This window comes from Squalius cephalus (assembly GCF_949319135.1).
Source record: "Squalius cephalus genome assembly, chromosome: 8".
Lineage (NCBI taxonomy): Eukaryota > Metazoa > Chordata > Actinopteri > Cypriniformes > Leuciscidae > Squalius > Squalius cephalus.
In genome coordinates, this window is record NC_137129.1 from 5,461,311 (window position 1) to 5,474,624 (window position 13,314).

Consider the following 13,314-nt stretch of genomic DNA (forward strand, 5'->3'; position numbering starts at 1 on the left):
GTCAACATCTCAAATAGACACAACTTTGTAAACCACATCTCCATGCCTGCGTTACTTAAAACAGAAGGTATTTAACCTCCGAGACCTCTGGAGTCCCCAGTCGCTGACCATTATTAGAGACACTCCAGTGCTAAAGAGCGACAAAGTGGTTCAATCATTTGTTTATAAGTAGTTCTATTTTTAAAACTCTTAGTTTAGACAACTGAAAATAGGAGGGTTTTGCCCCAAGAAGTCCGTCTAGCCTTGCAGTCTTTTTCTTCAAAGACGTGTTTGTCCCAAGAGAGGCAGACGGTGACCCTGGCCAAGACATGTCAAAGGTCTTCTGCTTCAGCAACAAATCCAAGGGGAGTCCAAGCACAGAGACGTTTTATTCTTTATTTATTATATTTCAAATATATCAGTGTGGTTAATAAAGGATATTTTAGGTTGTATTATTTACATGTATAGCTATACTTTTTAAATAAATGTATTATTTGTTTTGTTCATATAGGCTATGGAAGTCAATGGTTACCAAAACTGTTTGGGTTCTGACAATCTTCAAAATGTGCAAACAAATGGAAAGACATGAGGTCAAGTATTGATGACAGAATTGTCATTTATGCATGAACTCTCCCTTTAAGAACTTACTTTATAATATATATATATATATATATATATATATATATATATATATATATATATATATATATATATATATATATATATATATATATATATATATATATATATTAGGGCTGTCAAATGATTAATAGCGATTTATCGCATCCAAAATAAAAGTTTGTTTTTACATAATATATGTGTGTGTATGGAGTATAATTATTTTCTATATATAAATACACACACATGCATATATATTTAAGAAAAATGTGTTATTTATATATAAAATATTTATATATAATATAAATTATATATAATATAAATATATATACACGTATATACATGCAAATATTTCTTAAATATATACATGCATGTGTGTGTATTTATATATAGAAAATAATTATACACTGTACACACACATATATTATGTAAAAACCAACTTTTATTTTGGATGCGATTAATCGTGATTAATCGTTTGACAGCCCTAATATATATATATATATATATATATATATATTAAGCAAAGTTACCAGAAATGTTAACACAATGCATCACTATATAAACCCGCTTTTGAGATATATTTCTGAATAAAAAAACGGAGCAGGTGCCATGGATATTTGGGGGAAGAGAATTTCCCCTGTGAGGCCCATTTGAGTGACAGAGAAAGCCTGCTGTGAAAAACACGGTGGTTCCTACTGGTTCTCCAAGAACCCCGAAGCCACCAGAAAAACACTTTGAATTATTTTCAGCACAAAACGCATTTTATTTCTGAAGACCATCCCCCGTCAGAGACCTTTTCCTCATCTAAATGTTTTTTTTTTTATACCAAGGAAAATTATAAATTTCTTTTTTGCTCAATAGTTGATGGTAGAATAAAAAAAGCTTATGAAGATGTATAGAATGAGGAAGACTTTCAAGAGAAAATTATGTTTAAATGTTAATGTTCTTTAGATTTTCAGCATGTCATCCTGCTTTTAATTAATTCAGTTTACTTAAACTCATAACTATAGCTTATTATAACACTTTATATCTTTAATATATTTAATTTTACCATGATGCAATCACTCTTCAGGATGACATGACATCAGTTATTCTCCATTGCAATTTCCATTTCATCATCGTCATCATGAGCACATCATGTTTTATTGTAGAGGTAAAGGACGACATGGGCCATTTCTGAAAGTCTGGCATTTCATATGGGTCTGGTCAAGCTCAGGCACTAAAACTTTAAACTATAATGGAAATAAATAGGTAATATTAGACATTGCTCAGTGAGGCATTGACTGTTAGCATGAAAGTATTTTTTTGATATTTTTAATGCTCTTTTAATTAAATTATCACACTGATTTCTGTAATTGCATGTTAGAGTGAGTCAAAGCAAGTAATGCAAAACATATTCATCAACTCCACTGCTAATAATTGATTTCTTACCAAAATGAGATCACTTCCTGCTGCCATGAATGGCTTTTTTTGTTTAGGCTTTTTGTAAGAATGCGTTGTTGTTTTATTAAATATTACAAGACTATCATGTTTTAAATTGAGGCCACAGGGGGAAAAAACCCTATGAAGTGATACCCAATGCTTAGTTTGAAATATTCAAAACACCAAGAATATTTATTTGAAAAGTTAGCGTAGTGATCACCCAGAAAATGACGTCATCTGCTCAAACCAAAGCAGTGAAATTATTTAAAATGTGATAAACTGATATGATTAATATCCTTACAAAGTGTGAGACCGATTTTTTGTCCAATATATTCATATTTGATAGGGAAACGATTCACGACTGCACCAACGCGAGCGTTTCATCCGCTTTTGTTTCCTCCGCGCGCACTAGCAGCTCGCGCCCGCACGTGATCTCCATGGAAACGTCATCAAGCTCTAGAAGTCTTCCTGTTGCTATAGTTGTGCGTTAGCTGATCATGGCAGCAAAGGTAAGCGTTATTCTCGCTCAGAAACATGGTAGCTTTCTGCAGACGAAGGGAGCGCAGTGTTTTATCGTGAAGCATACGTATATGTCCAGAAAACATCATCGCAGGACACTGGAGAAACGCGGATTAACTGATAACCTTCAGTACACAGTAGCCGGTGTGACAGAGCTAGTTAGCCTGCTAATGTCCTGGGTGAATGTTAGCGTCTGTCAATGACATTGAGACATAAGAGCACTTCAGTGAGCTCTGATGAAGGATCAAACCCCTGTAGATAGACTGTCCACTGTCTGCTGGAGTGTTTGAATGGGTGTCATGGGGTTTATAGGATGCTAAACATTCCCGAAGTGAGCTGAAGTTGAGTTGCTTAGATATAAGATGCTTTTTATAATTATAATAACACCAATGATCATCGTTACCAGTGGATTATCTATCTATCTATCTATCTATCTATCTATCTATCTATCTATCTATCTATCTATCTATCTATCTATCTATCTATCTGATAACGTATCCTAAAATAATGTTAACAGACATCACTGGGCGTAATAATGTATAAATGTAGATCCGTTATATATGTAGATCACAATGTGTTTATGTCTACAGGTAATGATAAAGAGGGCTGATCCAGCAGAGCTCAAGTCCATTTTCTTGAAGGTATGTCACCTCGTATCTCCCTTGAGAGTCTGGAAATTAAGGGATGGCAACGTAGCCCAACATCTAAGCACTGGTGTCAATGAGAAATACCTCTATCTGATATAACCATTTAATTAATTTCTCATTACAGAAAGAAAACCTGAGGATTAATTTAAAAATGCATCGAGCACTGTATGGAACTCCTAGTAAGTTCACATGAATATACGAAGCAGAGTTCCTTTAAAGCACGAGAAAAAAACTTTGCATGAATAACGTATTTTAAGTAATGAATCTAACAGCAATAAAAAACCTAACATATGCTTAATTAATATTCCTTTCAATAATCAGCCTTTTTCTTGCCTTCTTATATCTCGATGATTGTAAAATGATGTTGTTTTTGTTCATGTTGTCCTTAACTGTGAACATAATTGTTCTTCGGTTATTCTCGGGTTTGTAATACTAAATATTTATGATTACTATTGTGATCAATGCAATATGTGATTTTAACTGAGATGTGGTCGGCCACATTTCATGGAATACTACATTGTACAAGACGCTGTATTAAGTGACTAATTCAATGACTACTCTGAGTTTGCTGGTTTATTATATGAAATGCATCAATTACATATTTAATGGTAATAAGATTTTTATCTACAATTTCTATTCTGTACTGCAGTGGCCTCAGCATTAAATACATAATATTAGCCCAGTTTTCTTTTCCTTCACAGTATGCCAGTGTGGAGAAGAATGGAGAGCACCACATGTCCCCCGAGGACTTCGTGTCCAAGTTCCTCCACGCACAAACAGACATAAGGCTGTCCAAGGAGGCCACGGTTCTACTCGCAGGTGTTCTGGACCAGACCAAAGATGGGTTAGTATTTATTTCTATTGCTGCTGATACAAGTTTGAGTTGCACTTGAACCTCAGGTTTGAAAACAAATCAAATTGTGCAACCAAACATCAATGACCAACACACAGAGTAAATTTGTGTTTTTCATTAATAATTCACGACTTGTGTGTAAATTACAGTTCATAGTTCATTTGATTCATAAACAAAGCGTCTGCTGTGAAATGGATGTGGATTATGCGGCGGTATCTTCTGCTTTTAATCCTGCATTAGGATGAAGGGTCAGACATCTTAACACACCACACTTTGTTCAGGTGCTGCTCCTTTCAGGCAGCGCGGCTCAACCCCTTTTTGCATTAATATGTATGCTTTTAATGATACATAATGATGGCCAATGATACGCAAGCGTAAGTCCAAAAAGATTGTGCGTTACCATGGCAACCAGCCGGGCCGCGTGCATGTGGTCATACGGCACGCATTATTAGGGCTGCCATAGACCGGGAGAGGTACACACGCACTGTAATTGCCTGTGCCATTCAGCTCTCGTGCTTTGTGCGACTTTGAGGATGGATAAATTGCTGCATCTCAGCTATTAACGGATAACTATTAGGGAATCATGGCTTGAGCTCTCTTTCAGAACATGATTTTTTTTATTTATTTGCAGGGCTTTGAGGAAAAAAATAGGGGGATTGTTTGATTTAATCAAGATTATGGAAATGTAAGAGTTGTGCTTTTCAGGTTTATCTTTGGATTTTTAAAAATATTATTCACACAATGCATGTAGGTTACTGAGCTAGTTAAAGAAAGATCTGGATATATATGGATTTCTGAGGTTTGGTCGTTAGTGGCGGCTGTGGTCAGGACCTTCATGCCGTCAGGATTGCGGAATGTTGCAAATGAAGAAACGTTCATTTTGAGGCCTTCGTCCCAGAATTGCAATGAGAAGGTTCTAACAGCAGTTCATATTTTTGTGCAAGTGAAGCTTGCTATAATATTGAAATGTATTCAAAATCATAAAGCTTCAAGAGCGAATGGCTCTGTTTGTGTGGGTGCCGAATCCGATGTTTTTGCTGAACACCGAGTGTTTTACAACCGAGGTAGGTTTTCATCTGATTGAGATGATTCACAGGTTATCTCTGTTTCATGAGATGGATACAAACAGCATGATGCATTTTCTACCTCCTCCTGAGCTGGAATAAATCAACTGATGTGGTGACATCCATCAGGCTCTGAATCACTTCTCCTTTATTCACTCAGCCCTGTTTGAGCGGTATCCTGCCAACGGTTCTGAATCAGTCATTCAACGCATGTAGACTTCCCTGCTGATTCAAAGATCTGCCAGACATTCTCTCCTTTTCTGCCTCTATCTTTTCTCCCCTCTCCATTTTTGATGGAAAAACTCCTCAAGTGTGAAACTCCGTAGCGTCTTGGGGGTTAAAACTTTGTAAAGAGCGCATGCTGAGAAAATGGCAGTCCGTGCCCTTGTGGTTTCAGGCTGGTCTGAGGTATGCACTCAGGGAAAGCTAAACCAGCCCGCGTCCCTCCGCATCTAGGCTTGTCAGTGACAATGACAGGGCCGGAGCTTATTGAAGGTGCTCTCTCTTCACCTGTCATGGATAAAAGCTACAACGCTAAACCACTGAAATAATAAGTCTGTAAATAGTGTTTCTGCTAAGGACAGTGTTTACCAGCACCTCTCGGGTTTAGAAACAGCACAATTTAAAGGTGCGTGGCACCCGCTGGGAGATATAAGGAAATGCTTTGTACAAACGTATTTCGGTTTTGATTAGCGTAAACATTGAAAATGAATAGCAGCATAATACTATTTTATTTTACGAAAATATCAACAAATGTATTGGTTTCTACAGTATGTTCCTTTTCAAAATATTTGAAATATGTCTTTTATGCTCACCAAGACTGCACAAAAAAAAAATTTTTGTGAAATATTATTACAATTTAAAATAACCGTTTTCTGTATTCATATATTTTAAAATGTAATTTATTTCTATGATGCAAAGCTGAATTTTCAGTCTTCAGTGTCACGTGATCTGAACGTGTTTCCCATTATTATCAATGTTGAAAGCAGTTGTGCTGCTTAATATTTGTGTGGAAACCATGATACTTTTTCTTACAGATTCTGTGATGAATAGAAAGTTAAATAACTAGGCCGATAAATCTTTTGTAACATTATAAATGTCTTTATTGTCAATTTAATGTGTCCTTGCTAAATAAAAGTATTAATTTCTTTTTTTACTGACTTTTTCCAGGTTTTTTTGTGTTTAGAAAAACAAAGTTCCACATGAATTGTCCTTATTATTAAATCGTTTCAGTGTCATATTTGAGAAACATAAAACTTTTTGCATTCCCCATGTTACACTTCTGGTTCTGTGCCATTTTAGTTGATGGTTGAAAAATGTTCTTTGTCAGGCTTATTATTTGAGCTTGGGTTTAGTTTGTTTTACATGGCTACAGCATCTTAGAGTGTTTGTGTACCAGTGTAATTGTTCTCTAGTAGTCAAGGAACTGCTAATCAACCATCATAAGCCTCACGTCTGGCATTGCGCTGGGGAAACTACATGCACAACTCATTTTTTTGTATGTTGATTGGAGGGCATTTAATGCAGATACACTCCAAAATCAATTACAGTGACCATCAAGCTGATCTGAAATGAAAGCGATACCATCTGGTGATTAGAAGTCCCTCCTTGCCTTCCAATGGTTTCCAGTGTCAGAGATGCGTTTTAATGCTGCCAGTTGGAAATCTCCTACTTCTCACTTCTGAAGTTGTGATTTACAAGCTCGTTACTTGGTGCTTTGTTGTCGGAAAGAACAGGAATCATGGATGAGACCAGGTTTATTTTTGCCTATTTATTAGGAAAATCTTATTAAAGGCAAAATGCTATTTAGCGTCCCATTCATTGACAACCATAAAAACATTCACCGCACCATCTAGATAGTCAGCTTGCTGATATAGCTATTGTGGAAAAAACTAGTAAAGAATACCAGTCACAGTAGCAGTCGTTCTCCCCTCTGCCATGTTTAAAGTTTATGGCCCGCTCAACTCAGGAACTCAAAATTATGCTGCCTTTATCGGAATTACCGTAAATACGAGTTTCTTAGGTGAAAATTGGACATGAACGCCCTCTCTCAAGTCAGATTTACCACTGGGATACTTCGGGATAATTCTGATACCCAAGTTTCTGAGTTGAGTTCATAAACGGAAGGGAGAACGACTGCTACTGTGACTCAAATTCTTAACAAGTTTTTTTCCCACTACATCTACATCGTCTGGTCTTGTCGTTAAAGTAGTGCATATTTAGGCTACATATATGAAAAGTCATTTGAAGCGTATTGTATGTTTTATACACAGCGAAAATAGCCTGTATTTGTCCGAAATTCCAGCAAGTTGACTATAGATATTGCAGTGAATGTTTTTATGGTTGTCAATGAATGGGACACTAAATAACATTTTGGCTTAAAGGGATAGTTCACTTTGAAATTAAATTTTGGTATGTTTTAGCTTACCAGAAGGGCATCCTAGATGTAGGTGTCTTTTTCCGCCGTAGTTTCAATTTTGATATTTTTAGGTCAAACCGTTCTTGTCTGACAGTCATATCATGCAGGTCTATGGTCACTGTCTCAAAGAGCATGCACAGAGTCCAAATTAAAACAATTCCCCATCGTCCAAATTAAACAATTCCCCATCGTAAGTACACATTGATGGCCTAAGACACGAAACGAGCGGTTTGTGTGAGAAAACGAACAGTATTTATATAGTTTTTACCTCTTATAACACAACCACGTCCAAGTGATCTGAGGGCGCGGGCGCTTCCTGCTGTGTGACGTGTACGCAGACTGGTGCATAGATATATATACACTAGATGTCGCATTAAAGACATTCGTTCCAATGAACTGCCGTAGCCAAGGAGACCTCTAGTGTATATATCTATGCACCAGTCTGCGCACACGACACACAGCAGGATGCGCCCGCGCCCTCAGATCACTTGGACGTGGTTGTGTACAAGAGGTATAAACGATATAAATACTGTTCGTTTTCTCACACAAACCGCTCGTTTCGTGTCTTAGGCCATCAATGTGTACTTACGATGGGGAATTGTTTAATTTGGACGATGGGGAATTGTTTTAATTTGGACTCTGTGCATGCTCTTTGAGACAGTGACCATAGACCTGCATGATATGACTGTCAGACAAGAACGGTTTGACCTAAAAATATCAAAATTGAAACTACTGCGGAAAAAAAGACACCTACATCTTGGATGCCCTTCAGGTAAGCTAAAACATACCAAAATTGAATTTCAAAGTGAACTATCCCTTTAAATAAGAATTTTCCAATAAATAGGCAAGAATAAACCTGGTGTCCTCCAGGATTCCTGTTCTTCCTTAAAACAAAGCACTTGAATGCAACAAGCTCGTAATCACGACTTCAGAAGTGGGAAGTTGGAAATTTCCGATTTCAGCATTATCCCAGAGCTTCCCAGTGGTAAATACGCCTTGAGAAGGGCGTTCATGTCCAATTTTTAACTAGGAAACTCTGATAACTCGGCTGGCACGTGAAGGCAGCATAATCACTCGCTGAGTTTTGTCAGACTTTTCTTTTTGCAAAAGCATCAGCATCTGTATCATCTCTCCTTGCTTTTTGTTTTCAATCATCGACACCCGGGCCCAGCGGATCGCCTTTGAAGCTCTCCACCCACTCTGGAACAGCAGGCTCCTGTTCTCCTACTGTCTGCTTAGTTAATAAAACAATTACTCTTGACTCCACAATGTGGCTGATTTGGCATGCTGGAAGCGCACAAATTCTCAGTTCCTTTGAATTTCATCAGTAACAAAATTAATTAGAGTGGCCACGAAAATGTAATCATTGCTCCCTGGAAATTGAAATAAATTAGAGATGCATGCATTGGGACTGCTCCTTAGCAGTGACCTCGAGTAATTGCTGTATCCATTTGTGAAATTCATAATGGAGTTGAGGCAACTTTGAACTGCGCTTAAATAAAGACTAGATTGCATGGTCCCCAGGGTTTCCTATGAATGCTGAAATTGTTTATTTGATGAGGTAGATACGTGTGTGTGTGTGCGCGCTTGTGTGCATGTTTATGTGTTTTCTGATGTCATGCTCTCCATTATAATTCAAACTTTTAGTCATTTGCAGAAGTAGTGCTCTTAGTGTTCCCCTTTTATTGATATCATATTTTAATCTTTCTGCTGGTTTACTTGATTATTTGTCGAACAATAGCACCCATTTACTGTAAAATCATCACACATGTAGGAACTAATGAAATCATCTTAAAATCGTGCCAAATATATGAAGGCTTCTCAAAATGTGCACTGGCAGTCAAAAGTTTGAGCAAATCTGTTCAAGTATGAATTTCTTTACATTTATGTAATTATTTTATAAATATATTTAAAGTAATATAGTTAATATATTTTTAACTATATATATATTTTAGTTCATATATTTATATATGAATTTATTTCAGACATTAAGTGTAAACCTGTACATCAAAACATTGTGTCTCCTTTTGACTGGTAGTGTACATGTATCCCAGTAATTCTTCCTGATCATTTCCTTACTGTACTGGTGCATGACTTGTTGGTTGGTTGATTCTCTTGTAATCACATGATTTACTGAGTTCCCAACCTTTCTGGGGGTCTTATATGAACTGGTCCCATTTTCAGTAAGGTAATGACATTTGACAGTCAAATTGGAAGCACTTCAATCAAGATTGGGATCATTGAAAAGCCTGTTATGTCAAATTGTTTTGTCATTCACTTAATCTCTGGGCCTAGAATTGAAGCTGGACTGTGTGTTTAGATGTTTTGTACATCATAATTTTAGGCTGATAATTACAGTTGAACAAATCACTCAAGTGTCAAGTGTTCACAATGAAAATATGTGCTACCTTTTTTTGTTTGGCGACGAGAAGCAGTAATCAGCGAGTGATACCCTCTCATCATTCAATAATGTAATGCCAGGCTGGTGGAGTGAAGTGTCCACAATATGTAGGCTGTAAGTCTGTTTGTCTCCATCAGGTTGATCTCCTTCCAGGAGTTTCTGGCGTTTGAGTCGGTGCTGTGTGCTCCGGATGCTCTCTTCATGGTCGCCTTCCAGCTCTTCGACAAAACTGGAAATGGCTTTGCCACTTTTGGTAAGTGTACAATGCTCTTTATAAAACTGATTGGATGAGCTGCGTTTGAATGTTGATAAAAGTTCACCTGTGTCCGCGCACGTTCTGTAAAAATGGGCCTAGCTGCTGTGTTGCTAGCCTACAGTTACGAGAATTAGCTATATTACTTGGCAGAAAAGCTGTTTTATCTGTTAATTATGAATCGTATATATAAATGTTTTTTGAACAATTTGGTTCCTTTATTTAGGCATTCAAAAGTCTTGCAGATCAGTGAATTTACCACATTTAAAAGTTGTAAGGCACTTTACTTTCTGTAAAAACAATCGTTTTGTTTAGTTTGGTTTGCACTTTTAAATGATAAAAGGGTTGCACTTTATTACAGTATGTGTACTTACATGTACAATGTTTTTTGGGTTTGGTTTGGTTTGGTTCTGTTCTGTTCTGTTTTTTGTTTGGTTTTGTTTGCATATTTAAATGATAAAAAGGGCTGCACTTTATTTTACATGTTGGCTACTTGCATGAACTGACAGTGTACTTACCTAAGAAAATACTGGGTAATATAAGGTTAGGACTTTCCTTTACAACCTTAGGACTTTCATCAACCTTAACAGGGGTTTAGGTTCATGGTTAGTACCTAGTTATTACCCAGTTATTGTGCATAGTACATGGGGTACAGGACTGTAAAATAAAGTGCCACCATAAAAAGTGTGTGATGTTTAGGGCTGCACGATATTGAAGAAAAATGCGATATGCGATACGATAATGCTTAAAGTGTGTAAAATAAACTTAAATCACCTTTAAAATATATTTAAAATGATATAACCTACATTATAGGGTTTGCTTTATATAGATATATTTATATCCTCTTTTTTTTGTGACAAGAAAACATCCCTACAACTTCTGAAAGTGAACATCAGTGTTTTACTGAAGCATAAGAAGTGTTGTTTTAACATCAGTGTAAACCACGGGGTTCAGGGGTTCAGGTTATCCTACATTAGGGTTATTTAAAAGAAACTGAATAATCAAATGTAAAAATAAACACTGCTTAGTTTTCACTGTATGAATTAAATATATCCTGATTCTTATTAAAGCTACAAAAGTTATTCAGCCAAGAGTGAGTGATTTTCTCTTTGTCTTTTGTTCATGACCCCAGTTATTGCAAGCTGTTGCGATATGCATATCGCGATATATATATTTGCAATATTTCGATTAAATTCTTGTACAGTCCTATTTTTTTATTATTTTTTTAGTTTAAGGTTTTAGGTACCTCACTTTCCGTAAGAACACTCTTTTTGTTTTGTTTTGCACATTTAAATGATAAAAAGTGTGTGATGTTTTAGTATATTTTAGTTTAAGATAGTAGTTTCATTCATTTCAATTTCCTTCACATGAATTTCCATGTTTTGGCCTAATAATCACTAGTTGTATCAGCTGAATGCCTAAATCAATTAGGTTATCGAGTTTAACTCCAAAGCACCTTATGTCCAGTCACCGGCCTCAAAACAAAGGCCTAATGTGAAGTAGTCTCTGAATTCCTGCTTGGACGGACAGATTCCTGTCATTTTGAATCAGTTAAGGTAAAACTCTTAATCCGGTTTATTCAGCCACTTTAAAATGCAGATTGATTTCAAACACAATACGATCAGTATAATCTTCCGCTGTACATTAATTGCGGTTATTTGATTTCAGATTAAGAACAAAGGATTTTAATACACCGATAGTATGAGATGCTGCATTTACAGTTACATTCATGTTGCAAACGAACTTGGCACAAGAAAAATGCATGTGTGTGTCTCATGCGTTAAATTTCCCTAATTGACTTAAATAGTCTAATTTGCCTTTAGTAGGCGAGACCTGTCAGATCATCTCATTTCCAATGCACTACCCAAAGTGCCTAGGCGGAGAGAAAGAGACTTTCATCAACCTGTTTTAGTCAATAGGGAATAAGATCAGATAATGCATGCACATATGCGTATTTCATATACATATGACACGGTTATTTAGATTTGCTGTTCAATGGTTTCTTGTTGCTCATGTCGTCAGGTTGAGCTGTAATGAGAATGTAGTATTTGTCTCATACACCTGTTTTTCAACTGCTGCAGTCACCTCAACATAAATAGCAAATAACTTCTGACTAAGATTCTGGTCATGTCAAAATCACTTTATTGTGATGCACTACAGAGGTTAGGAAAATGAAATGCCGCTCTGTGTAAAAGCGAACAGGAGGCTCCCGTTTATAACCCTCTTAATGTCATTAAAAGCATTAAAGGTCTCTTGCTGTTACATTAAACAGTCTTTTTTTCACCATTTAATAAACCCTGTCATTGCAAGTCATATTATGAAGGTTTTTTTTTTTAAGGGTTTGGAAAATTTAGGTTTTAATTAATGAATGACTAGCATTTTTTTCATTCCCCCCCCCCCCCCCCCCCCTCCCCTTCAACTTCAATTAGGTGAATTAGAGGTAATAAAACTTGCAGGCTGCCATGCAACTCCAAAGCGATATAACTAAAGAAGGACTGAGAAGTGTTGACAGGTTCATAAACACTGATAAAATAAAGGTCTGGAGTAGCTCCACAGTGGAACTCTGTTGTAATACTATAAAAAGCATCTGCTGTATGACTGCTTACTGTATATCATTTGCCATGAATTGGAAAAAAACTGGTCGTTGCGCTTCATGAGGAATGCTTCTCGGCAAAATGTTCAACCCCATTTTTCTTAGCTTTTATTGTCATGGTCTTCAGTTCAGTGATGCATTTAGCCAATTCTGTTTTAATTTTTTTTCTAGTTTATTAATAGTACTGTCAAATTGATTAATCGCATCTAACATAAATGTTTGTGTGTATATATATATATATGTGTGTGTGAGAGAGAGAGAGAGAGAGAGAGAGAGAGAGAGAGAGAGAGAGAGAGAGAGAGAGAGAGAGAGAGAGAGAGAGAGAGAGAGAGAGAGAGAGAGAGAGAGAGAGAGAGAGAGAGAGAGAGAGAGAGAGAGAGAGAGAGAGAGAGAGAGAGAGAGAGAGAGAGAGAGAGAGAGAGTATATATATATACAGTACCAGTCAAAAGTTTGGAAACATTACTATTTTTAATGTTTTTGAAAGAAGTCTCTTATGCTCATCAAGCCTGCAGTTAAAAAAAATAAAAAACAAAAAAAAACAGTAA

The 13,314-nt window shown here is 36.4% G+C and overlaps 1 protein-coding gene across 3 annotated transcripts in view; it reads left to right on the forward strand.

Moving 5' to 3' along the window:
• The first annotated feature begins 2,439 nt into the window (after positions 1-2,439).
• The window catches only part of slc25a13 (solute carrier family 25 member 13), a 44,065-nt gene continuing 33,190 nt past the window's right edge, over positions 2,440-13,314 (forward strand). Inside the window, exons 1-5 of one of the 3 annotated variants that reach the window (XM_079879179.1) lie at positions 2,440-2,528; positions 3,129-3,179; positions 3,310-3,364; positions 3,887-4,029; positions 10,060-10,175. In XM_079879179.1, the coding sequence (XP_079735305.1) occupies positions 3,353-3,364; positions 3,887-4,029; positions 10,060-10,175 (271 nt within the window). In that variant the 5' untranslated portion in view covers positions 2,440-2,528; positions 3,129-3,179; positions 3,310-3,352. The remainder of the gene's footprint in view (positions 2,529-3,128; positions 3,180-3,309; positions 3,365-3,886; positions 4,030-10,059; positions 10,176-13,314) is intronic. The other 2 variants (XM_079879177.1, XM_079879178.1) reach the window with 2 other exon arrangements.